At 38.7% G+C, this 27,596-nt stretch overlaps 2 protein-coding genes across 3 annotated transcripts; one reads left to right on the forward strand and one right to left on the reverse strand.

Moving 5' to 3' along the window:
• The first annotated feature begins 1,048 nt into the window (after positions 1-1,048).
• On the forward strand, positions 1,049-26,300 carry LOC103706615 (MACPF domain-containing protein At4g24290-like). 2 transcript variants are annotated; one of them, XM_039117800.3, is made up of 8 exons: positions 1,049-1,473; positions 1,570-2,135; positions 5,339-5,577; positions 6,047-6,248; positions 8,972-9,040; positions 15,335-15,521; positions 23,928-24,094; positions 25,233-26,300. In XM_039117800.3, the coding sequence occupies exons 2-8, from the start codon at positions 1,875-1,877 to the stop codon at positions 25,914-25,916; spliced, it is 1,809 nt and encodes a 602-aa protein (XP_038973728.2). In that variant the 5' UTR covers positions 1,049-1,473; positions 1,570-1,874; the 3' UTR covers positions 25,917-26,300. The 2 variants fall into 2 exon arrangements, with proteins under 2 accessions (XP_038973728.2, XP_038973729.2); XM_039117801.3 differs by having other exon boundaries at positions 1,066-1,473; positions 1,622-2,135.
• On the reverse strand, positions 9,625-13,895 carry LOC148700013 (uncharacterized). Its single transcript, XM_089926186.1, has 3 exons — positions 12,124-13,895; positions 11,644-11,928; positions 9,625-11,568 (listed from the first exon to the last, which is right to left on the reverse strand). Exons 1-3 carry the CDS (start codon positions 13,852-13,854, stop codon positions 9,625-9,627), a joined length of 3,960 nt encoding a protein of 1,319 aa, XP_089782312.1. The 5' UTR covers positions 13,855-13,895.
• Positions 26,301-27,596: the final 1,296 nt, after the last annotated feature.

Here is a 27,596-nt window from a genome sequence, read left to right on the forward strand (position 1 = left end):
GGAGAATAAACTTTTATAAGACATCGCGCCAGCATGCTTCGATCCACAGATAATTTTTTTCATTTCTTTATTTTATTATTCTATTATTAAGTAAATAATCTGGTAGTTTATTGTTCTTATTTACTGTTTATGAATATTAGAAATATTGAATTATTGATTTATCAATTATATTTATGCATCTAGGCTAACATGAAGAACATGAGATAACGTGCAAATATCATTCGCATCTTTTAAATTTTACCATAAACTAACACATATTGTTACATCCTATGGTGGAAATTGTTCACGTCACTTGCATTCATATCCAATAACTTTACTAGCTAAATAAATTGGTAATTAGTACTATAAAGATTTGGAAACTTCAGATCTCATAGATAGAAACCCTGAATCACGCTTCTAAAGTGTCTACTGAACACCTAAGCCTTTTTTTTTTTGGCACACTTTGACTCCTTTGTATCACACGCTAACATACCTCACATATCGCATTACATTTTTGTCCTGAGAGACATATTCCAGTGGCATTTCCGTAATTTTCTCCTCCCCGGGCTCTAAAAGCCGCGTTGAAGTTTTTATTTATTTATTTTTCGTCGAAAGGGAGACAGCGCGTGAGCTTTGTCTTCCTCGAAATTGACACCGGTCGCCGTCGCCTCTAGGGCCCGCCGCCTCCTCACCATCGGATCAGCTCCTCTGTCCCAACAGCGAATTTCCCCAATACACGTCCCCACTGAGCCACGTCGCATTCGCATATGGTGCATGCCCAGTAAACGACGTAACGTCGCCGCGGAGAGGGAATTATGTCCGCACAAAAATGTACTTACGGACGCCTGGTTTGCTCCGCATCGCTATGAGGCCGTCCTGACAGAGAAAACTGACGTTACAAATGGGCGGTAGCAGATGCGCCAGGTGGCACAATGAACGTACGAAATGTTCCCGCATGAAACCTATTCTGAATTTAGTACCCATCATCAAGAACAAATCAGAAGTCAACGTACGTACTCTAGTCAACGTCGAAGAGCACCTCAAAAAAGTACTCCCATATGAAGGAACTATAAAAGGAAAGAATACAACGAGCCGAGAGGGAGAGGGAGGGAGCCGGGCCGCGGAAATCCGCCCGCCTCTCGCCCTCGTTGTCTGTTCGATCGGGGAGCAGAAGAAAGGGTTTTGGTTTGGGCTCCGTAGGTTTTAGAGCTTGGAGAGAACGGAGGAATTTGGAACGGAACCTAGGGTTTTAGGAGTGCTGGTGAGATCGAAGTGTTTCTTTTACGTTTGGTTTGGTATTTCGTACCGTGTGCGTGGAGCTGCTGTTCTCTGACTCTTGGGAGTCGTAATCGAGTAGCTAAGGTTATTCTCCCTTTCGTGTTTGGTTATCGAGGGCTTCAAAAGAGAAAAAAAATATTATTTGGCTCTAGAGCTATTGAGCTTGGCGATTTGATCGAAGGATTTCAGTTCATGTTAGGGGAATCTACGGTTCATGTAAGTTAAATCAGTAAATTTGGTAATCTAGAATTTGATAGTCTTCTTTCCTTTTCAATGGATTGGAACTGAGTATTTGTAGTTCTGGTGAGTCAGATGCATAGAAAGTGAGCACTTTGCTTCGGCATTTTGTGGGATTTGAACACAGGTTTCTTTCGGAGAAGTGCATGTAATGCTGGTTACTTGGTAATATGTCTGGCTGCTAGAAACGGCGGGATCTTGAGCTCCCAGGACCAAATTCTCCTACAAAATAGGGTTCTGATTGACTTTATAGCAACTTCAGAGCTTCTCTTATGTTAAAATTGGGTCTTGCCAGTAACAGGTGTTGCTCGATTTGCTGATTTCTGCTACCGGAAACACAAGTATATCAAAGTTTTGGGTTTTCGCTAAAAGTTCAAGAAATGGCTCTCAAGGCTTCACCGCTAGAAGCTGCTGAGATTGCAATTCGCTCGATTGGGCTAGGGTATGACATAACTGATGATATCCGGCTCAAGTACTGCAAAAGGGACTCACCAGATCCTTTCCTGATCGATCTCGGTAACGATCAAGTTCAAGAAATTGTTCTTCCGGATGGTATTTCTATTCTCAAGGTTCCGAAGTCCATTAAATGTGATAAAGGAGAGAGGATGAGGTTCGGGTCTGATGTTCTCTCTTTTCAACAGGTACGCCTTTTTTTCCCCTCTCTAATTTATTGAACTGTAAAGTTTGATCTTTTTCCCTGTAACTTCATTTGGCAATTTATTACATTATTTACATTCGCTTTGTGTTCAGCAATATTGTTTGGCATAGATTTATGCGGTAGAGATGAAGACTTTGTTGGGCTCTTATGTTACCATAGAGGGCCATATATTGAATTTGTTGACTTTGCATTTGTTTCCACTGTAATGCATTTGTGATGACAGGATATGTGGCCAAGACTTTAACGAAGCAAACTTTAGGCCAAAATATTTGTGAATTCGTTTACTTTTGTGCTTTAAGCTGAGGTACTACTTTTGGTGTTTGAATTTTCATTATAAGGGATTGCCCTGATATACATGTTTACTAGAAGTATCGATCCCACAAAGTTAATGAGTGAAAGTTGAGTACATATATGTGTGTGCACATCTAGATATTTTGCAATCATACGTACAGTCAATCCAATTCACAGCAAATCATGGATCGAGTGTATATATCCGTTAAATTCTGTAAGCGTACACAGTGCAGTGCTTTACGGATTCATGTGAAAAACATTGAGTTGCTTAAAATGGTATAGAGAAGTGACTGGGTGTTAAGATAGAAATGTCATACAATTTGATGATCAAACCTGATATGCTTGGGCCACTATACAGAACTTGATGCTTTGCTATTTGGATAGCTTCAGCTACTACGATATAGTCAGTGGAAATCAAAGCAATATTTACATCAAAATTAAAATGTAAATTTGGATATAGCCCAGTGGTTGCTCTTCCAAAGTAGTGCTAATGTAGACTTCTGTTGAATAAGTTTCTTAAGGTGTCCCCTTTAGTAGGTGAAATTAGATGAATCTCAGTCCAAGGACTTGCTAATTCTCGTACCAGAAAAGCACTTTGTGTGAATTTAGAGGTGTACTTCTTGTGAGTCAGCTAGTATTCATGCAACTTGGGACATGTTGGTTGCATTGTCAAAAACAGGTAATCACATACCAATTTGCTGTTGTACTGGTTTTGTCCAGTTGGTCTTCAAGTAACAGAGAAAAACGTGTGACATTAATGATGCAAAAGAGTTCCTATAGAACTTTGTTAAACAGAGTTCTTCTCAGATCAGCTGCAGATTCGAGGATTTTATTTCTGTTTACTCTGTTACAGCAGAAAAGTTCGCAGCAAAAGTGGGGGAATAAAGAGAGACAGAGTAGAAGAGGACGCAAGAGAGGGAAGGGGCATGGCCGATTGAAGAGGATTAAGAAGGATAAGGGAAGAAGCCTGCAGCCTTTTTTTTTCGATACTACTTCTAATTTACAAAGCCAATCAAACTCCCAAAACAGTGGGGCATAAGCCCCCTGTCCCTTTCATAGGTTTAATTGGTCAAGTATAAACAATAAAGCAAGATCTAAACCAGCTAGCAATTACTTATAGATATGGACCAGCCAGCTATCCTCTTGATCCTTACATAGAGTCCCTTAGTACTTAATAAAGCAGAAATTAGTGCTGAAAGTCTGGGCACTCATAACTAACTTCTTTGGCAGTCCAATACATCTCCACTGGTTGGCTTGAAATAATATATGTCTCCCACGGTTGTGTTCCCAGAAAGCTTTAAAAAGCAATCTTTGAAAAAATCAGCAAAATAAATCTTATCGCAATCTGGAAAGCATCCAGGTAAAATTGAGTTAAAGTGGTAAGTCAAGGCTCAATAAAGGGCCAGACAAATCTATTCTGGCTAGCTTTTCTATGACCAGCAAAGGCTGGCTATGGCCCCATTTGTCCGACCTTCTGCTGTCCTTCACCTCACCAACTTAGAGAAAACAGTGAAAGAGATAAAATAGAGGAAATGAGTCCAAAGAAGAAAAAAATTGCCTCAATGTGGTTTCTTGCTTTTGTTAATTTAGGAGAAATATGGCTTCTTTTTTTTCTTCAAGAACTCCTAAAATGCAAAACTATTTCCAGACGCATATGCTCAAGTAGCTCAACTTTTACATTTTAGATGAGAAAATGTGAGTGCAGCTAACACATAACACTTTTGATTTTCACTTGCTAAATCATTACTGAGGAGATTTATACGCTTTTTCTAGAGAGAGGGGGGGGGGGTATCTCTGTCATATATAGAAAGTTGTAAAATGTTTTTCTATATTATGAAGTCAATTTCTATATATTTATGTCCTATCCCTTCCTCTTAAACGGTTAAAACTAGACTACTGTGACTCTTGGTTTTACAATTAATTGTGCATTTATTGCATAGGAAACCAGTGATATTTAATATTTGTTATGCATGAGTTTATTTATCTGTTGCCTATATTCCATGAAATCTATATTTATCCATTCAATCAAGATTTCTTCACATCTTCTTGTTCGATACTGGATATTTAACGTTTCAGTTCAATAATTATTCTCTGAAAAGAATTAATAGACTGATTGATACACTTTATCATAACTGCATTGGTTGGTCTGTAATATTTGTAAAGCATCAGTAACTTTAGGAAACTGTTCCTTGAAGTTTGTATGTGCCAGTATCATTACAGGTGAATCAATTAGTCATAGATACCACTAAAAGTTGGTGCAAGTTGTAGATGGACTTTAAAAACTTGTTGAAAACTTGACTTCCCCCTCTCAGTAATCGTGCATAAAATCTGGTGTCGTGTAAATGGTTGCCTCCTTCCAAAAATGATGTTAGACAGCATGAATCATTATAACCACTTCAACATACAAGTAGCCTGAAAGGTATACTGTGTTAATATTGTAATAGCATAAGCAGAGGGAACCGTCTTCTCGTTGTTCGTGTCGATCATTTTCTCAAGAGACATTTGAATCTGATGGCTGCTCCGCCATAAGTTGCACTATTTGAACTGCTATATGCAAACAATATCTGATCTAGGTTATTGCACTAAGTTTGGTTTAAAAATAATGGATAATACGATTTTCACTTCTGTAACTGTGAATTTGATATATCATGTTTGTAACTTATTGAAAGCTAATAATTTTAGTATCCTGATATGGCTTTCTAAGGACTTCATTTCGCAGACTTTTTTGCTTGTGGATAACTAGACTGGTTGATCAGATTGGGGGGCAGGGATAGGAATCAGCTTTGGTTGACTTTTACATCAATTACCATATCAAAAACCAATCAAATTATCTCTTTTACAATGGAGAAAAGAACTTATTAATTCTATTTCTGATGTTTATGAACTTCTTTACAGATGTCTGAGCAGTTCAACCAGCAGCTATCTTTGTCAGGAAAAATTCCTTCTGGCTTGTTCAACCATATGTTTGAATTTTCAGGCTGTTGGCAGAAAGATGCAGCAAACACCAAATTCCTTGCGGTCAATGGGTGGTTTATTACCCTATACACTGTTGCCTTAACAAAATCTCAGATTGTCCTTCATGATCATGTTAAGCAAGCTGTTCCATCATCATGGGATCCTGCTGCCTTGGCAAGGTTAATGAACCAAACAAACGACTGAGTTCATAGTTTATGTGTGGTTGCTCAAGGCCCAAAATTTTCATTAAATATGACATTTTTTTTTAATTTCTGCTCTTAATATATTGTGATTTGATTCATTTGCTACGTGGGTAAGTTATTAAGTTTTACATTATATATCCATTTGATTATATTTTTTGTTTCTCATGAAACATTGCTGCATATGCAAATGTTCTTGATGCTGACTTGACATAATTATGCAAGTCTCCATCAGTTTTTTTTCCTTTTGCAGCATATCAGTTGCATTAAGAACAAAGTATTTTGTTTAGTGTAAAATATTTCATTTTCTATAGTTACATATTTGTATCTTTTATATTCAGATTAAAGATCCATAGCTACTAGCTTCATGGTACTCACATTTCTTTTTTGTTGATCTCATTCACCGTAGAATGCTGGTGACCCTTCATGCTCTTATACTAATTTGCAGGTTTATTGAAAAATTTGGCACCCATGTTATTGTTGGTGTGAAGATGGGAGGGAAGGATGTAATTTATGTGCGACAGCAGCACTCATCAAATCTCCAACCAATTGAAGTTCAGAAGAGGTTAAAGGACATGGCAGATAAGAGGTTTCCAGATGCGAATGGGCAGTATGGAACGAATGCTGATGAAGCATATGAGAAAGATAAGGTATTTCTTTTTCTCATTGGTGTCATTTTCTTCTATGTGTGCATGGTGAAATTTCTTATTGAAACCAAAAAAAGAATATCACTAATGACAACTTGTAGAAAGGGTACTATTGTTAATTTGTTATGATATAACAAAATGATCTTTAAGTTGATGCTGAAGCATCGATGAGCTCATGAAGTATGCCCAGATATCTTTGTCTTGTACTATCTAGTAACTTTTGGATTAGCACAATATATTATGAGAATATAAGAAAGTATGTCAGCCTACATACTGTGTGTAGATAAGTTTTAGGATTTAAGATTGTTCAGTTTGTTGCTTCTTTGACTTTTACTGTCTGGAGCATTCTATCTCAAGAAGAACGCAACTTCAGATTACCTTAACTGATAATCTGTTTTTTGACATCATATTTTGATTCTATAGTAGACAATTTTCGATATCTGAGTCGCTATCTAGACTTGCAAGTAACAATCTTGTTTCTAGTACATATTTTCAGTTCTCTATCCTATAGATGCATAGGTAGTTACCTAGCAAACACATGCAATTTCACTTAAAAGGGATATTGTGGATTTATTATTTTAGTTCCAAAAGTTTTCTAGGCATCCCCTAAAAATTTTCATGATTTCTTACCTAGAGGATTTTAAATTTCTAAAGATGCTTCCTAGAATCTTTCGAGTACTAGAACTGTCAAAGGTTGCACGACTATGTCATAGTTGCATGTGCTTAAATTGTGTAATCAATCAAGTAGATCTCCCTACTTCCCAAGATGACTGGGATCCCCATAATATTGAACAGCTGACAATAATACATGGAGGGTGAATGCATCAATGATGTCAGGCCAAATAGAATGTGCTAATTGAGCATTACAACTCTAACCATGTACACATGTTCTTTTGTATGATTTCCATTTAAAAATATATATACACTTTGTGTTTCAACTATTTTTCAATGACAATCTAGGATCTTACCCAAAAAGGCTAGCCGGAAGATAATATTTGGGCTCTTTAGTTTTATATAAGTATACAAGGTTTCTCAGGTAAATAACTGATGTGGGCAAGGATCGCTGAACTGGGCAGTTTGGTATGGTAAATAATTGATGTGGGCAAGGATCGCCGAACCGGGCGATTCGGTACGGGCCGAACCGCCTCGGTGCGGGACTAGATCGGTTCGGATGTGGGATTCCATTTCGAACCCGAACTGGTTGGAATCGGTGCAAATTGGGCTGGAACCGTTTGTAACTGGTGTGAACCAACCGGTTCGGGTTCGGGCCAACTTAGTCTCCTTTTTTTTAATATGGGTTAAGTTGGGAAGGTATGAGAACCTTCCCAACTCTTCCATTGAAGTGTTCTTCAAACCCCTTCAGCCAAAAATGCGACCATTCAAAGAGGATCTAACCCAAATAAGGTATGCTTCCATTCCCCTACCTCTTTTTTAGGCCGAAAATGCCTCAAAATTTCCAAAATAAGGAGAGATTATGCCAAAATTTTTGATTTTGGCATAATTTTATAATATGTTGTAGATTCATGGATGATCTATACAATCCTACTAAATTTTTTTTTATTTTTGGATTAAATATAATTTTTTTAAAAAAATATATATTTTCGGATTAAAAATTAAAAAATAAAATAAAATTCAAAAAATAACTGTAACATCAAAAGCTTATTTAAGGGCATGCAAGCTACTCCCTAGATAAAGTTGTTGTCCATTTATTCAAGTTTTTGCATGACCATGCGTATAGTGGCCTACGCCTAAAAGTTGAAAAAAATTGAGAACCAATAAATCAAACCTAAAAAAAATCAAAAAAAAAAATTTGGCACGCCGGTTCCGAACCGGCACGTCTTATTATACTGTGTGCTGGTACGGTGTCGAACCGGTTGCCGACTGATACGATGCCAAACCGGTCGTCGACTGATATGGGTCTTGGTACCAGTTCGGCGATCCTTGGATGTGGGACTAAAAATACACCCGTACAAGTCCTCACATACTCTTCCCATTTAATCCTTAGCTCCTCGCCAGGCTAAGGATTTAAATCCAGTCACACGTACCACAACTCCAATCTAGATCCGTGCTGTAGTATCTCCTAATCTATATGGGTCATGCTGGGCTCGCTCTGATACCATATGTCATAACTCAAGACCTTACCTAAAAAATTTGGTCGGAAGGTATTATATGAGTTCATTAGTCCTGTATAAGTACCCAAAATCTTGGATAACCCAGGATGAAAGAACTCAAATAATATCTTCTAGCCAGCCTTTTTGGGTGAGGTCCTCGGTTGTGACAAACTATATCAAAGTAGATCCGGCCTATAGCCTATGTGGACTAGGGGACATTGCACCACGGGTCTAGATTGGATTTGAATAGATTTGGATCCTTAGCCTGGCGAGGATGCCAAGGCTTAAATGGAGGGAATATGTGAGGATCCATGCGGGCGTGTGTTTTTTAGTCTCACATCGACTATACATAGGATAGATCTTAGGTACTTATACAAGGCCAAGAAACCAAATAATACCTTCCGGTTAGCCTCTTTGGGTGAGGTGCCAAGTTACGCTTTCCTAATTAGATTTGCTCAAACACATTTTTATCATTTATTAGATTTTTTACAATAGTTTCTTTTGTTCTATCACTGGCAACATGATCTTCAAGCTTTAATCTTGCTACTAGTCATCCTTTATCACTAGAAGATTTCCTCTCTACATTGCTAAATTGTTCACTTTTTTTTTTGGCAGGTTGATTTTAGAGAGCGACGCATGAGGTTTGTAGAGTCCACTCCATCAAGTTCTTACTCAGCAAAGGAGGTATAATTTGTTAGTGATGTGAACCCCGTAAGATAGATTCTTAGAAACCCACGAACAAGTTGATGAATAACCCAAGAAAGTCTGAAAATCAGTTTGGAAGAGATAGAACCTTGACCCGATGTTTAGCAAAACATGAACCAAAGGTATAGAAGGTTGTTGACGCCACACCCTAATAGAATCAGGATGATAAGTCACTTGAACGCCACAAGGGTTGCCTTGATAAGTTCTAAGTTCAATGAAGAACCAAAGAAGTGAATAACCTCACAATTTTCATTCCAATTCAGATCTGCCTGTTTACATAAGGAACACCCTTTTTATAGCCCAAAGGGAAACCTACCAGCCTTTAATTAAAGTCTAATCCGTAGAACAATAATAACTCCACTAGTCATAGTTCAGTCTCCTAGGAAATTAATGAAGACAGTTTCCTAGAACATTAATGAAACTCCACTAGTCAAAGTTCAATCTCCTAAGAAATGAATGAAGACAATTTCCTAGAACATTAATGAAGCTCCACTAGCCTTTAGACATTCAGCAACATAAAACTAAATCTGAAAACTCCAGCAATATTTCCACCAAGTAAGCATCTAATTTGGCCTAATAATTGCATGGATCATGTTGACTAGTCCACAAGCTATCTTCACGTCCAAATCCACTCCAATAGCCTCTTGCTGGTTCCAAGCTTCCTCAATCAGCCCATTAAGTGCTTCCTTCATTCTTTTAGCTTTGGACCGAGTGATTGGTCCTCCACCAGTTTGTAATGGATCATCAAGATGTATCGGACCAGAATGCTCCATACATTGCTCCTTGCTTCCCACGGCCTTGGATAGTCCCTCCTTAGGTTGCTTGGTGGCTGCATCCTGGTTTCCATCATTCCCCCTCTCCTGAAAAGGATTCGTCCTCGAATCTTCATCACCCCACACAGTCTTCCAGAAGTAGCTCAAGAACTTAGCATCTCTATCTGAAACAATGCTCCTTGGCACGCTATGTAGTCGCACTATCTCTTTAAAGAACAAATCTGCAATATGGTTAGCATCATCAGTTTTATGACATGGAATGAAATGTGCCATTTTAGAAAACTTGTCTACAACCACAAAAACAGAATCCATACCCCTTTTTGACCTCGGTAAACCCAACACAAAGTCCATGGAAATATCTACCCAAGGTTCACTAGGTATTGGCAATGGCTTATACAATCCATGAGGTAAAGATCTAGATTTAGCTTGCTTACAAGTGATGCACTTCGCACAAACCCTCTCTACATCTCGTTTCATGTGTGGCCAAAAGAAATGTTCAGCCAAGACATCTAAGGTTTTCCTCACACCAAAGTGTCCCATTAGTCCCCCACCATGAGCCTCTCGAACTAATAACTCTCTCAAAGAACAATTAGGCACACATAATCTATTTTCTCTAAATAGAAATCCCTCATGCCTATAAAATTTTCCAAATGCCGCATGTTCGCAAGCTTCAAACACATTACCAAAGTCAGAATCATTAGAATACAAATCTTTAATGTACTCAAATCCTAACAATTTAGTATTCAAAGTAGAGATCAAAGTGTACCTTCGAGACAAAGCATCCGCAACCACGTTTTCCTTACCTTGTTTGTACTTGATCACATAAGGAAATGACTCGATGAACTCCACCCATTTAGCATGGCGTCGGTTCAGCTTACCTTGGCCTTTCAAATGCTTTAAGGATTCATGATCTGTATGAATGACAAACTCCTTGGGCCACAAATAATGCTGCCAAGTCTCCAAGGTTCTTACCAAAGCATACATCTCTTTGTCGTAAGTTGGATAGTTCAAAGCTGCCCCATTGAGTTTCTCACTAAAATAGGCGAGGGGTCGGCCTTCTTGCAGCAAGACAGCTCCAATACCCATACCTGAAGCATCACACTCAACTTCGAAAGTTTTAGCAAAATTAGGTAAAGCAAGTAATGGTGCTGAACTTAGTTTTTCTTTGATCAAATTGAAAGCCGATTCTTGTTCACTTCCCCATTTAAATCCAACACTTTTTTTCACAATTTCAGTTAAAGGTGTAGCTAGGGTGCTAAAATCCTTAACGAACCTTCTATAAAAACTAGCCAACCCATAAAAGCTACGTACGTCAGTTATGGTTTTAGGTGTAGGCCGCTCACGGATTGCCTTAACCTTCTCTTCATCAACCTTAATTCCCTTAGTACTAACAACATAACCAAGAAATACAATTTGGCTAGTACAAAAAGAACATTTTTTGAGGTTAGCATACAACTTCTCATCTCGCAAAATACTTAAAACCTTATGCAAATGATCAAGATGCTCATTTAAGCTTTTGCTATAAATCAGAATGTCATCAAAGTATACAACAACAAACTTACCAATAAAAACACGCAAGATATGGTTCATTAATCTCATGAAAGTACTAGGGGCATTAGTTAACCCAAAAGGCATAACCAACCACTCATATAAACCATATTTAGTTTTAAAAGCAGTTTTCCATTCATCACCCTCACGCATGCGAATTTGATGATAACCAGATTTTAAATCAATCTTAGAAAAGATGCAAGAACCATGCAATTCATCAAGCATATCATCTAACCTAGGAATGGGGTGGCGATACTTTACCGTAATCTTGTTGATAGCCCTACAATCAATGCACATTCGCCAAGTTCCATCCTTCTTAGGCACAAGCAAAACAGGAACAGCACACGGACTCAAGCTTTCTCTAACATGCCCTTTTGCTATCAACTCCTCAACTTGTCTTTGGAGTTCCTTCGTCTCCTCGGGGTTACTCCTATAGGCTGGCCTGTTGGAAATTGATGCACCAGGGATGAATTCAATCTGATGCTCTATTCCCCTAAGTGGTGGCAATCCATAGGGAACCTCATTGGGAAAAACATCAGCAAATTCCTGCAAAAGAGATATAGCAACACTAGGCAAAGAAGGGTTAAGGTCGTTAGTATAAGCCTCCTTGTACAGAAGTACAATCATTGGCTGTTTTAAAAAGAAAGCTCTCTTAACTTCACTTTCTTTTGCATAAAAAGCTCCCTTTTTTTTTTCTTGCTCTTCAGGCTTTTCTTTTTTATCTTTCTTTTTGTTTTTAGCCTCTTTTTCATTTTCATTCTCATTCTTTTTACCACTCCTCTCGGCCTCACTTCTTTTCTCACAATCACTTTTGATTTTCTTTTGATCCTCATACACTTGCCGAGGTGTTAATGGTATAAGAGTTATAGGTTTGCCATTCATTACAAAAGAATACCGATTCTTGAACCCATCATGCATAACCTTTCTATCAAATTGCCAAGGTCGGCCCAAAAGAATATGTCCAGCATGCATTGGCACTATATCACAGAGCACCTCATCATGATACCTCCCAATGGAAAATGAAACCAGCACCTGCTTATTGACCTTAATTTCTCCACAATCATTCAACCATTGAAGCTTATAAGGTCTAGGATGCTTAATAGTAGGTAATTTCAACTTTTCAACCAAAACAGTACTTGCTACATTAGTGCAACTACCCCCATCAATTATCATGCTGCATACCTTGTCTTGGATGTGACAACGGGTGTGAAAGATGTTATCTCGCTGTGCTTCATCCTCCTCCTTTACTTGCACATTCAAAGCTCTCCTGGTGACAAGGGTTTCACCATTAACCGGATATTCTTCTCCATCACTCTCCTCCAATGGTGGCATGGGCTCTTCATCTTTATCCGATTCACTTGCTGTCTCAACATCCCCATCTTCCCTTAATAACATCACTTTTTTATTTGGACATTGAGATGCAATATGCCCCCTTCCCAAGCACTTAAAACATTTAATATCTCTATTTCTAGAAGTTTGGGAAATAGATTTACCTTTATCCAAGCTAGAACCCGCATCCTTGCCTTTGGAAGTTTCAGCCTTACTCTTGGATTTAACCTTGTCATCCTTTTTGCTCCAATTTGATTTCCAAGTGGAAGACCCCAAATTCCATTCATGCCTTCTTGAACCCTTTCTTTTGAGTTGTCTCTCAACCTTCATAGCCATGTGTACCATGTCCTCAAGCTCCACATAATGTTGCAATTCCACTATATTGGCAATGTCTAGATTCAAGCCTTGCAAAAAACGTGCCATGGTTGCCTCTCGGTCCTCCTCCACATTAGCCCGAATCATGGCTATCTCCATTTCCTTGTGGTACTCTTCCACACTTTTGGACCCTTGGGTTAGGCCTTGCAACCGCTGGTACAAGTCCCTATAGTAATGGGATGGAATGAACCTCCTCCTCATGACAGCTTTCATCTCCTCCCAAGTGTCAATGGGTCTCTCACGGTTTCGCCTCCTAGACAAAACAAGTTGATCCCACCAAATAATAGCATAGTCAGTGAACTCAACAGCAGCAAGTTTTACCTTTTTTTCTTCAGAATAGTTGTGGCAATCAAAAACCAACTCCACTTTCTTTTCCCATTCCAAGTATGCCTCAGGATTGCTCTTGCCTTGAAATGATGGAATCTTCATTTTATTGTTTCCCAAGCTGCGATCAACATCATCTACCCGCCTTCCTCTCCAACCACCTCTATCAGCTCTAGCATGGTCGGACATGTTATAAGATGCTTTTTCATCAAAAACATCATCGTTCGCATCCTCATGCTCAACTTGGAATTGACGCCTTGCTTGCCTTTGCACATTAGGACCTTCACGTGCATGGTTCCTTTGCAACGCAGCAATGTTCGCATCTTGTCTTTCCAACCGGTCCAAAATTTCACCAAATCTGACTTCCATGCGCTCAAAATGTTGTCGCATAGCTCGTTGTTCAAGTGTCTCTGCCGTCCTTTCTTCCTCGCCACTTGACATCATTGTAGTAACCTGTCAAGAATGTTAAGAAAACCTCACAAGTTCCCCCCCCCCCCAGGTGTTTTACCCCAATGATATGTCACTCACCAAGTGTTTCACTCTTGCCTTTTACCTCTCAATCCACTTAAATTAGTTCTTCAAGGAACTAGAGAAACTCAAATCAAAGCAATTACCTTGCGATGTACAAACAACTTATCCACGAAACTCAGAGGGTGGACAAGAATTGAAAAGGATCAAGAATAACAAGTCAAATACTTACTTTCTTTTTCAGTTCAAATCTGTTTCAGAATTCCAAACCGAAGCCACACAATTTTTTTTTTTTTTTTTTGCCTCACAATTTTTTTTTTCTGATTTTTTTTTTTTTATATATAAAGCACAATAGAGGCACTTTAAACTTCAAGGAATAGAAATTGAAAATATGGAAAGCAACAATGAAGAAGATGAAAAGGCCAAAATAAAATAAGAAGCACCAAGGATAGAAACTGATTTAGAAGACCTATGCTCTGATACGAACTGATGTGAACCCCGTAAGATAGATTCTTAGAAACCCACGAACAAGTTGATGAATAACCCAAGAAAGTCTGAAAATCAGTTTGGAAGAGATAGAACCTTGACCCGATGTTTAGCAAAACATGAACCAAAGGTATAGAAGGTTGTTGACGCCACACCCTAATAGAATCAGGATGATAAGTCACTTGAACGCCACAAGGGTTGCCTTGATAAGTTCTAAGTTCAATGAAGAACCAAAGAAGTGAATAACCTCACAATTTTCATTCCAATTCAGATCTGCCTGTTTACATAAGGAACACCCTTTTTGTAGCCCAAAGGGAAACCTACCAGCCTTTAATTAAAGTCTAATCCCTAGAACAATAATAACTCCACTAGTCATAGTTCAGTCTCCTAGGAAATTAATGAAGACAGTTTCCTAGAACATTAATGAAACTCCACTAGTCAAAGTTCAATCTCCTAGGAAATGAATGAAGACAATTTCCTAGAACATTAATGAAGCTCCACTAGCCTTTAGACATTCAGCAACATAAAACTAAATCTGAAAACTCCAGCAATATTTCCACCAAGTAAGCATCTAATTTGGCCTAATAATTGCATGGATCATGTTGACTAGTCCACAAGCTAACTTCACGTCCAAATCCACTCCAATAGCCTCTTGCTGGTTCCAAGCTTCCTCAATCAGCCCATTAAATGCTTCCTTCATTCTTTTAGCTTTGGACCGAGTGATTGGTCCTCCACCAGTTTGTAATGGATCATCAAGATGTATCGGACCAGAATGCTCCATACATTGCTCCTTGCTTCCCACGGCCTTGGATAGTCCCTCCTTAGGTTGCTTGGTGGCTGCATCCTGGTTTCCATCAGTTAGTAATTGTTTTCTTGGTTACCCATTTCCTTTCTGTTATTTCAGAAAATTATGACATAGACCAGACTTATATACTGCATCCTTTCATGATTTCTTATTTTCAAATCTCAGGATATTATGCAAATATTCAAAAGGAGGGGGGGAAATGAGAATAAGGATTTATCACATTACGAGTGGTTGAACAGTGTCCCATCAGAACCTGATGTTATCTCAATGTCCTTTGTACCGATCAGTTCTCTCTTGAATGGAGTTCCCGGCAGTGGATTCTTGACCCATGCCATCAATCTATATCTGCGCTGTAAGTACCGTCATTTTCCTTTGAACAAATGTATCTGCTGTCATTCAGTCTGACTTCAGTTGCATCACTTCTATGTGCTAAGGCCAGCTATGCATTTTTGATCCATCCCCTAACAGTTTATTTTAAGCTTCTGGGGCTAGTGGTACATTAACAACGTATCGGAGACCAAATTCATAGGTTTAAATCCCCATTTAGACCAATTCTACCTATTTATTTGCTCGACTCTTTTCCTCTCTTGATTGTTCTTAGTTGAGTCATTCTTGACTCATTCTTATCTTGAGTCATTGTTAGCTCATTAATGTCTTCACATGCATGGTACCCGGGCTGCATGTGGAGGAGGTGGGGTGTTTAAGGCTGGACATACATTGTTGATCCCTTCCCTAATAGCTTTAGCTTTTGGGGTCTGGTGGTAAGTTTTAACACCATGCAAAACTTAATGGTGGACCAAAACATCATTTACTTCCATGTGACATGGTCACCCACTCTCCAATTACACAGCTTTTTTTTTTTTTGATACAGCTTCATTTACGCAGTTAACAGCATTAAACATTTATAAATTAGTAACATGGACAATTGTTTATTTTCAGCCAACATAATGCTTTCTGAGTAATCGTAATTACATGACATAGTCAATGTTAACAGACTGCAGGCCAGTTAAACTTGTGAACAGAGTCTCCTGGGCAATTTATTCTTTATCATTCAGAAATTGATTTAATTGTTGAGCAGGATTATAGACCAAGATATCACCTTTGCTAACAATATCATTTTTTCATTTTGGCTTGTGTATTAGCTCTGTTCAAGATGAATTAGAGATTATTTTCCATCGATTTTGAGAGTTTAGAGAAAACTATCTTAAGTGAGGTAGAAAAGCTATCATTTTATTTAACATTGAATAGAGATGTAAGCTATTAAGCTTATTTGTTTGTTTAGTGTGCAGACAGAAAAGTACCCACAAACTGGTTTAAAGATATTTCAACGATTTCATGTTCCTTCCCAGCTTGAAATATTCGGAAACTTATGGTCATTAGAGTTTGAAGTGAATAAGTTACTGGAATTTATGTGTTAACTTTCAATGGAATTATTCACATGAATATTCTATGATTATTCTATTATCAAGACACAAAGATTAATTTAAGCTACAGTATTTCATTCATCTACAGTATTTAAGCTACAGTATTTCATTCATCATTCTCAGTTTCTACTATATATAGTGAAACTTGGGCAATTGTCTAAACAGTCCATTTCTAGTTTCATTTTGTGCCTTTCAGTTATCAATTCTGAAACGATAAAAGAAAAGGAATTTTGCTTTGGTGCCCTCAAAAATTCCTTTTGGCATATTTACCCTTAAAAAAGCAGAAACTGCGTATATGCCCCTCTAGAAATCTAAAATTTGCATGTTTACACTTCTATCATGATGCATTCGTTTCTGTTTTACCATAGATAGGTGGGTTAAAACTCAATGACTATGTTGGCCTTACTAAATCTTGAGGGGCGCATCTGAAATTTCATGCCAACAATAGGTACACACTTTTCAGTTTTCACTTTATGAGGGGATGGGGAAAGTAGTCAAGCAATCTTTAAAGTATTTAGGCTGTCTTCTTTTGCCTCTTTTTTCAGGAAGTGCGATAGGGGTGTATTGGGGTTAGGATTTGTGGAGAGGCAGCTATATTCTTGTATTCCGTCCTTTTTGATTATAGTGTAATCTTTGCTCCATCATTGTCTGTGGATGTAGGCCTATGGTCAAGCGACACAAATATCTGTTCCAACAAATTGCTATAAGAGGACTTTTGTGGTTGTCACCTGATGCTTATGTTGGCTGCCGAGATGTGTGATTGCTCCATTATAGATTGAATTGCGGTGGGCCCAGCCTCTCTAGGACAAGATATACCCATCCTAGAGGTTTCAAAGTGACTAGGAAAAGAAAAAAAATTAAATTAGGTTAGTTAGGTGTAGAAGACTAAATCTAAACTAAAAATTGAAGAACTAATTGCAATGATGCTAACTGGGAATTTTGCAACCTAATATGTGAAAGTAAACTGTGCTAGTAGAAAATGAAAATTATGCTAAATTAAAGAAGAAAGGAAAAGAGATTAAAGATCTTCCCTGGCGTGCTAAGCCCTAGGCCAAATCTCTCCATGAGCCCTATTAAGTCTTCTGCACCCTCTAGGATCGCAAAAGATTAGAAATCACAGTCTCCATCAGTACAAGACAATCTTAGTCTCTCAAAGTATGCTCTTGCAAAGGCTTGAAGCTCCTTTTACTGAGATTCAATGATTTCTTGATAGATTCTGGCTCTAGGGGCTAAGGGGTTTTTATAGGGCCTTTAGGAGTTGCCTGGAGCTTGTGTAACTAATGTGGAACTAAAAGGATTAGGGAAAAATCGCTTAAAAACTTGTGAAAGTTGAGTAAAACTTAACTTGTGGGGCCCTTCTGATGGTCAAGGTTGTGTTGTTGGGAGGCAACCAATGCCAATTAGTATGTTGTTGATGGTAAACTGATGATAGGGATCCTCCGTCAGTTGACTCCGTCCTTCTGCAGTCTCGGACTATATGATGCCAAAAGTATGGCATTGAATGTGTACCAATGTTGGGTATCTTATTGTTGGTTGATCCCAAGCGCGCTTGAAGCCCTGTAAAATCGAAGGATGTGGTGCATGTAATGCAGCAATTCCAGGCCCTTTATCTTGGAATGTGAAACCCTAGGGAATTGCTATGAAAACCACTTTGGTCTTTCCCATGGGGTGTCAAATGCCGGGTGTCTACAAGCTGTTCGTGTTCAGTTTGAGTTTGACCATATCGATATCTTAAGCTAACAAATATCTAGTCATGTATTTTGTGACACATTGGACCATTTCTTCGAATTATTTGATACACCAAAAATTCTACATCATGAACTATGAAACAAAAATAATGATATAGAAAAATAAAAAATATATATGAGAGAGGATATCTATTCAACTATTACCTTCGTTACCTAAGTATCTCTGCAATCAAAAGATATTAAGAATGAAAATAAATCCTATAAGAATCAAGCTCGGTATTAACATTAAATTACAACAATATATTGTAAAATGATGACCAAAAATTACATAGATAGGAATTTGGTGGAACAAGATGGATTACAGTATATATGTTTGAACATACACGTTTAATCAGGGGGGGTTTGAATTTTTGGGTATGTATCTACCCAAAACCAACCTGATCCAATAAGACTTTGGGTCTAATTTCAAAATCCAAACCAAATTAAATTGCTTGTTGGGTTCATTTTTCATACCCAAATCCAATGTTTTGGATCGGTTTCGGATCGGGCTAGCAGTTTATCAGCCTCCATTGACACCTCAATCGTCAAATCTCCATTGAATCTTGAGTTTATTGGATGCTATAAATCAGGTTTCATCAGATTCATGGAGCACAATCTAACATCAAATGACTCTTCTGTGATAACCATAAAAGCCTGAATTTATCATGAAGTTCAAAAGCTGCCCCCTGATAATGTGTAAAGATAAGTGTTGGTTGGCCATGATTTCTGGGAGTGGGAAGTGAACCAGCCACATTCACCTCAAGCTCCATTCACCATACAAGGGCTCTATTGGAAGCTTCACCCACCTAAGGAATCATTTAGGGAACTTAATGCTCCATAAACGGCCATGGTAATAGCATGACCGTTGATGATGTATGAAGTTCCAGAAAGAGCTCATGAGAAGCAAAGCACGGCCAACAAATTCCATGGGTAGCAAGAGTTGGTTTGTAAAGCTGAAAAGCCGACAGACTTATGATCAATGAAATGTGGCTCATATAGACATGATCCTATGGGCTTTTGAAGGAATAATAGCCAACTGAGTCATGAAGGACAAGAGCCAACCGGATACATTTATAAAAGGAAAATAAACAGGAGATCTATCTTTGTGATGGGTCGATGATTCGACAAGGAAAACCCTTTTTCTCAAGGCTTGTATAAAGAAGATTAAAAAAACTAATGAGAACATTTAAGCTAGCCCTTGCCGAACTGGTTAATTCAGGAACTTTGGTTTCACATATTTGGATTAAGGCGCATTTGCATGAAGGTCTTCTTTCAGTCAGTATCTAAACCTGGTTAGCATGGCTAGGCTCGCTTTTGTATCCATAATTATGAGGGATCTTAAGCCTATTTCATGTTCAACAAAACTAAATTTTCACTTTGTTTATATCTTTATGGCTCGAAGCCTCAAACCCATCTTAATCTTCGTGGTTTTAGGCTAGTTCAATGGAATTCAATTATGGACCAATGGACTTCAATGCTGGCTTGGTTCACATCCGGCAGGTATTAGGGGTCTTCTTGGTGCATGTTTATTAATTTTCACATTGCATTTTGATGAACTTTCATCTGCATGCATTGACATAGAGGTATGGCCTCTTTTGGGATATGAATATAGATATGCGCTTATACACATGCATCTTTATTTCCGTGTGCATATATAATTGATAATTCATTTGTATCTCTCTGACATATCAATGTCCCTATGAATACTATAATGAATGGTGAGGGACGAGATTTGGCCACTGATTGTTGGAATGCTATATGACTATAATATGCCACATTAGAAAAACCATTAAGGGAGAAAGAGAGAAAATGAACTGGGGAAACATAGGGGCACAGAATAACTGCACCACACAGTGATGTTTATTATGAGTCAATGAAACTGATGCTTCAACTATCAATCCATCCTTGTAATGTTTTGATTATTTAGTGAAGGAAAAAGGATGGGCATGTTAAAAGAACAAAACTATCATGCAAAATGCAGCTGGTTCTGGCCCTACTGCAGCTATGACATTTTGAGGCAATGCAAATGGGACTGCCATCAAAGGATAAGGGCCAACAAGTTCAATGACCATGTGAGCTCTGGCTCATGGGGAAGAAATTCAAGGGGATTTGTTGAGAGACGACCTTGGTTCACGAAGAACAAGAGCCATGGTTCTAAAACCTTCAAGCTGCAACTTGAGATAGAAACAAGGCCTTATATCGGGATAAAAAGAACCATGGTTCTATTAGCCATTGCTTGAATGGAAAATAGCTGTACCTTTTAGATCTATGAATCATATCTCAAAATAACGAGCCATAGCTTGGTAAATATATGAGCCATAGCTCAATATGTAAAGGAGACACAGCCCTGGCTCTGTAGATATATGAGCCGCAGCTGGGGATAAAGAGCCATAGCTCTGTAGATATATGACCTGTAGCTCAATATAAAATGTCATAGCTCTAAAGAATGTAAGGCACACCTTGAGTAGCTAAGGAAGAGGTTGAAAGATGAGATGAGAGAGTGTTTGGTGGGAGAAGAAGAGGAGAAAGGTAGAAGTCAATGGTGTACTGGAGTCCTCGCTAGCTCTGTTCAGAGTATTATATAGATGGGAGGAAGAGAGTTGTGGGATGAGACATGGGTTAGTTTGAGAGATTGGAGGGTGAGTGGGGAGCACACTGACTTGGTCATGGGGGCACAAGGACTTAAGGATGATAAGAGAGAGAAAGTTAAGATGTCTCTTTTTGGTAGTTTGAGGGGTCATGCAGATAGGGCGAAGGAGTTAGGGAAAATATGGGATTAGGAGAGAGAAAAGAAAGAACCTTAAATTGTTTTCAGCTTGGCTTGTGACTCTTTCGATCAATGCTTGGCCTAAACAATTAGGCATTGGCAGCCACAGGGATGATTTATCATGATGTGGTTAAGTGAGGTTCTCTTTATTTGGGTATGGACCAATATGATTAATATTGAAGATAGCCTACCAATATGATGAGAGGCTTACATAGTGTGCTGCTGTAGCTTATGAAGCTAGAACTGGCTTGACAAATTGGTGCAGGCTGCACATATATTGTTCCTCTCCCTTGGTCATATCACATTCATTAATGATTGGATGGTAGCACATTTGATAGATCCCCATAATAGCACCTTTGGGATGTGCCTCAAATGACATGGCATAAATTGTTTGATAATATGGTGTGGCATGTATCGGATGGACTCTTGTAGTGATATAGGGTGATGGATCCTAGCATCTGATCAGCATATTGATGGTTCAATTAAATCAAATCCAAAATGACCTCAAACACTTACTCATCTCAAACTCCCTCGACAACTCAATGCAGATGTTGGCATCATTCCTTCCATGCTTGCTCCTGTTGATCTCCCTCAATAACTCTGCAACAACCTCCCTCAATGCATCGATGCCAGTGTTGTTGTTTGTCCTTTCATGCCTGCGCCCTTGCTTACCTTGATCTCCCTCGATGACTTGATACCAACATTTGTCTTTTTCTTCCAATGCTTTAGACATAGGCAACAATCTCAAACTTACTGTAGGAATCACATTGGGCTAGGAAACTCTCTAGCGAGGAAAGATAAGATTGACTTGGCCAAATAGTAGGAGGTGATGAAGAAGACAAAGTAGCTGCAGGATCCCAGTGGATAGAGTTTTCATGTGCAGGTGATCTACTCATGGAAGGTCTGCATTTCCTTATATAACATTTCACCGACCCCATCATACTCACCGTCTCCACTACTGCTGCCGCCGCCACCGCTGCTGATGATGTTTCCGCAGGTGTTTGTCTCGATGAGAAAACAGTTAGAGAGGTCATAGGCAGAATTGACCTCATTGAGGCCATTAGTATCAAGGAATTAGAGAGCATCAATGCTGTCATTGTAGAAGGTGAGGAAGTGGTGCATGGTGGCTAGGCAATAGTTGATGAAACTGAAAATGTTGGGTTGAGCAACAAAGGCGACCGCAAAGGGCACTGTCGATGACAGAAGTGGTGGAGGGGAAGATGAGGCTACTGCCAGATGGCAAGGGGGAGTTGGTGGGTGTTAGGGAGGGGATGAAGAGGCAGAGCCAGTGGTTAGGGTGCACACTGAACAAAGGAGTAGTCATGGAAGGAGAAAGGGGAATATAGGAAGTAACCTTTCATACCTAACCTTAGAGAGTTTTTCATTTTAACCTACCACATGGCAGACGTACACACGTGTACGCTTCTCTCACACCTCTTTGAATTGCAATTTGTTTATTGATTAGGATTGTTGTCATCATCTTACTATATTATATTTCTTTGGTCTTTTTGTTTTGCTTCTTGAATTAAAAGAAAATCCATGTGCATTTTTTTTATGAGATGCAAGCAAACTAGGTAGATTTTTTGGCTTTAAGAAGACTCGAAATATAATTCTCACACACCCAAAGAAAAATTTTTGGCTGATTTAGTTTAATTATTGCGAAATGAGTAGACTTGATCAGACATTTATTTAGTTCAGCTCCTGCTAAATGGAACTGTAGTAGGTTTTGAATGTGGTTTTATTATCGCTCTTGCTTTTGAAGCCATGGACTACTTATCCCTTGTCCCCAGCGCACTTTTTGGATCCAGCATAATATCTACTAGGTGTTTGCATGTGTTATTAATATTTATAATACCATATATCTGCAGTATACTTCACTACATGATCTATAAATTCTGTGCGATTTAAGTTGCCATCTTGGTGACTACATTGCCTTATACCATGTACATATATTTTGTTATTGATCTCATCAATGGATAGGCGGCACATATTATATATTGTTTTTGTTCATGACCATTCCTCAATGTGCACAGTAGCTTTCATTGGCATTAAATCATAAGGTGGAGCTGAGAGACTAACTTGCAAGATTTTGTGTCACACCATACAATGAATATGTGCTTAATCTCACTTCTGAGGTTTTACACTATTAGGAAGGTGTAGTCAAAATTAGTGTAGATAGCAAGTTATCACAATGTCTTGCAGATGAAACAACCCTAATGATGGATGGCACGTATCAAGGGCAAATTCCAAGAATTTTGACCATTTTGTCATCCCAGATGTTAGCAAATAGAGAATGCATAGGGTTATCTGGAACCCCATTCACAAGTGTTCTTTAACTGCCTATTGACTAGGATTATGCATAAAATTAACCTGCATTGATGATGGATATTTAATATTACCTAAATGCCCACACCACTTTTATATCATCGCCGTGTATCTGGCTACTTCCGTTGTTCATTTATTGTGTGCATTCTTTGCATTCTTACCAACAATTTTTCTCCTTGTAATCGGAGGAGCTATTCTCCTTGGTAGTATGAAAGGCTGTGTTGTCTGGACCTCATATTTGCATATTGACATATGCTCCTGCATTGGAGGATTGTGAGGAATATAGAGGGTATCAAAAAAGTTTGTTTTACACTAATAGGATGTCAAACAACTGATTTAAAATCTGCGTCCAAATCAAGTTTTTCACTAAAAGCTTTTTTAGCTCCGCTATATCATGGCCAAACAAAGGAAATTAAAATTCGTCTCCCACCACATACAATACCATATCATAGTTCCTCTCTTTTACTGCTGACTTGTGCTTAATCTGAATTTATAATATTTTTCTCTGTTTACAGATAAACCACCAGTTACAGAACTTCATCAGTTTTTGGCGTTTCAGTTACCAAGGCAATGGGCCCCTGTTTTTGGTGACCTTCCCCTTGGACCTCAGCGAAAGCAACAGAGCAGTGCACATCTACAGTTCACCATCATGGGTCCTAAGCTTTATGTCAATACTAATGTGGTAATGGTTTAATTTTATTGACTCTGGGGATCATTCTCTTCTTGTGTTCGTGTTCTATTTTATGATTTTAGTGGTGAATATTGGTTGTTTTGCACATATAGGCCATTTTAGGTTTTCACCTTTGAAAAACATCGCTAGAAAATGTCTCATGCAAATAGAGTAACAAACATCCCTTTGTCCATGATGTGCTCATTAATGCAGTGTGAGTTACATATTACTCAAGATGTCAGGGGAAATAGTACTATCTTTAAGACCAGATAAAAATGTTCTCAGACTTGGCACCCTCTTCCTAGGAGGAGAACCAGGAGATTAATCAACTCAAGAACTTGGTAAATAGCTCACTCACATTCACTCGTGGCCTGTGTATTTTACTCACTCCTGGCTTTATAGTTAAATTCAATCATGTGATTCCATCTAGCAGCAAACTAAGGGCTGCAATCCTATCTTAAGATGAAGCAGCTGCCTCCGCTGAGTAGGCTATATTTAACCATTAACCATGAATGATTATGGTGAAACTTTAATGGAGAGACTGTCATCATCTTTTTCTATTCATGACATTCAAATTTGTTTGATTGGATTTTGAGCTAAAATTTGTGTTCTGATCATGGTATGTTGTACCGTACCATACCGGACGGTACCGAGCATACTGTACCATATCTATGCTAGTGCTGACCATGGTGGCGTAACCGTACGTCAAAAATCTCCGTACCGTACCGTACCAATCTATGCTAGTGCGACCGGTACGGGATCTGGTATTAGTACGGTGAACCTTGGTTCTGACAAAGTTAATGTTCATTGAACTAGTCAAATGGAAAGTGGAATCTTTGTTTAAGGTAAAATCCATTAATCCTATGCCTTATGGATGCGATATTAGGCAAACTGTAGCTTTTCTGAAATTTTCAATGCAGTTCCAAGTAGTTTCAGTTCTGCAGTAAGATTTAACCTGTTGTTCTGGAATATTTTTCTCAAATGAGAATTAGAAAACAGTGAAAAACCCTCAAACTAGAAGTCACATTAGAACCTGTTATAGCTGTTGTCTATAATTGGTAATTCACATTCACAATCTCTACTGTTTCCTGCTAATGTATACTATAATAGGGTTCTATTGATATAGGTTTCTGAGTCGGCTGTGATGCAGGTTGATGTAGGCAAGAGGCCAGTGACTGGCCTTCGCTTGTACTTGGAAGGGAGGAGAAGCAACAGATTAGCAATTCATCTGCAACATCTGTCTTCTCTTCCTCGAATCTTTGAGCTCCAGGATGACCCCACCAACAGCTCCTCTCATGAATCACATGATCGCAAATACTACGAACCTCTTCAATGGAGACACTTTTCCCACATCTGCACTGCCCCTGTTGAATCTAGTGATTTCTCAATCGTCACTGGGGCTCAGTTGCATGTAGCGCACCATGGCCTCAAGAAAGTCCTTTTCCTTCGCCTCCACTTCTCGACTGTTACTAATGCTACGCTGGTCAAGAATCCAGAGTGGGGGGGATCTCCTGGCTTGGCTCAAAAATCTGGCCTCATCTCAACACTGATCAGCACCCACTTTACTGCTGCCTTCCAAAAGCAGCCACCTCGGCCTGCAGATGTGAACATCAACTCAGCAGTATATCCTGGTGGACCTCCAGTTCCAATACAGACTCCGAAGCTTCTTAAATTAATTGATACAACTGAGATGGTGCGGGGTCCGCAGGATATGCCTGGTTACTGGGTGGTCTCTGGAGCAAAACTGCACGTGGAGAGGGGTAAGATCTCTCTGCATGTTAGGTACTCACTTTTGACAGTTTGTTTGCCTGATGATGAAGTGTTTATGGAATAGAAGGTTAAAAAGAGAAGTTGGAAGTGGAGTGAATGGAAAATTTGGTGTCAGATGTAAGTATTCTCTGTATGCGCGGTAAAACAGAAAGTCTTAAGAAAAGATTACTGGAAATGGTTGAGGGGGAATGATGGAGTCTCTAGGGTTGTTATGATGTATAGGTTCGGTATGATTTACCAATTCCATAGTTTCCGAAAGTTTTTTTTTTCTCATGATATACATCCATGTTCAGTGGGTGGTTGCCTGTACTTGGGTCATATCTTTTGATGCAGTATTGCATCTGTTGTTATTTCTCTTAACATCCTGTAAATTGTTTAGCATTTCTTGGGGGAAAAAAAACAAACACATAATCTTTGGTAAGCAAATGAGATTTTTTTTCTTAAGAAAGTCTGCAGAGCTCGTATCTAAATCTTAATTTTCAGCATGCATGGAAGTTGTCTCAGTTGAAATAAAATTGCCATATTGAAAAACTTGGAGCTGTCCCATGTGGTCTGGGTTGGAGTACAACCCTTGTTGTTTGAACTGAAAATCAATGAAGTATAACCCTTGTTGTTTGAACTGAAAATCAATGAAGTACAACCCTTGTTGTTTGAACTGAAAATCAATTTTCCAGCAAGAGTCAGATTGTATTTGGGAGAACTGAGGCCTTTTTTTTTGGTACTGATGGACTTTTGGGTGGAAGAGGCCTGTTAAGCGATGAGCTCCCAGATACTCTAAATACTATAGATCTTAGTGAACTGAGACTTTGAACACAAGTGACCTGATATATCAAACAAAGAAACAAAAGGCCTATATGATGTAAATCAGTTGTCACTAATGCAATCTTAATCCTTCTGACTTTTTATATATCTTATTGCTACGCTAGAGTTGAGCGCGATGCATGTGGTAGTCAAGAAGTTTGGATGACTAAGGTATGTCAATTATATAATCACATTTTTATTTTTGTAATCCTGTTAGAAATCTTGAATTTCTCAGGAGAACAAGATGGTGGTAAGATGTTGATTTCTTGAGATTTGTCATGGAGAGAATTTGGTCTTAGTTGGAAGTTTGATTCTATTTCTGATTGGCTTCAATGTTGTTAAAGGCTTGATTCTGGGAGTATGCAATTTAGGCAAGTGGGAGCTTGAAGTAAATGAGAAAGAGATGTGAAGTATATTAAAAAAAAACGTATGATATTTTTTTTTGGGACTCTTTATTAAATTTCATAACCTTACATTCCAGCAATCTTCCTTAAAGTCATACATATTTTTGTCTTAACATGTGATGATATGAGATAGGTAAACAAGAAACCCCGACCCGGCCCGATCTTTTATTGAGTTGAGTTTGGGTCCAAAATTAGACCCCGAACAAGAAACCGAGTAGGGTCGGGGTTACTCGTGTCCTGCTCTGATCTTACCTATTTGCGCCCCAAAGAAGTATTAATCTAGGTCCAGACCTGAGAAGTCCTAAATTGAAACACAACAATACTTAATCCCTGCCGATCCTGTAAAAGGAACGGTGCATGATGGATGTTTCGTACTTGCTACATGAAGAAGAGAGTCCTAGCGGTCTCCTATAATGAAACTTGGCCCTACATGAAGAAGAGAGTCCTTCCGAAGCCGTCAAAATTTACCTTCAACACTGCGAGGGGAGAGGAGAGGGGGTAACCAAGCACATCCTGACCGTCCAAAAATATTTTCATCC

This window comes from Phoenix dactylifera, chromosome 11 (assembly GCF_051530095.1).
Source record: "Phoenix dactylifera cultivar Ajwa chromosome 11, Ajwa_hap1_PhDact_Kaust_v1.1, whole genome shotgun sequence".
In the NCBI taxonomy this organism is placed as follows: domain Eukaryota; kingdom Viridiplantae; phylum Streptophyta; class Magnoliopsida; order Arecales; family Arecaceae; genus Phoenix; species Phoenix dactylifera.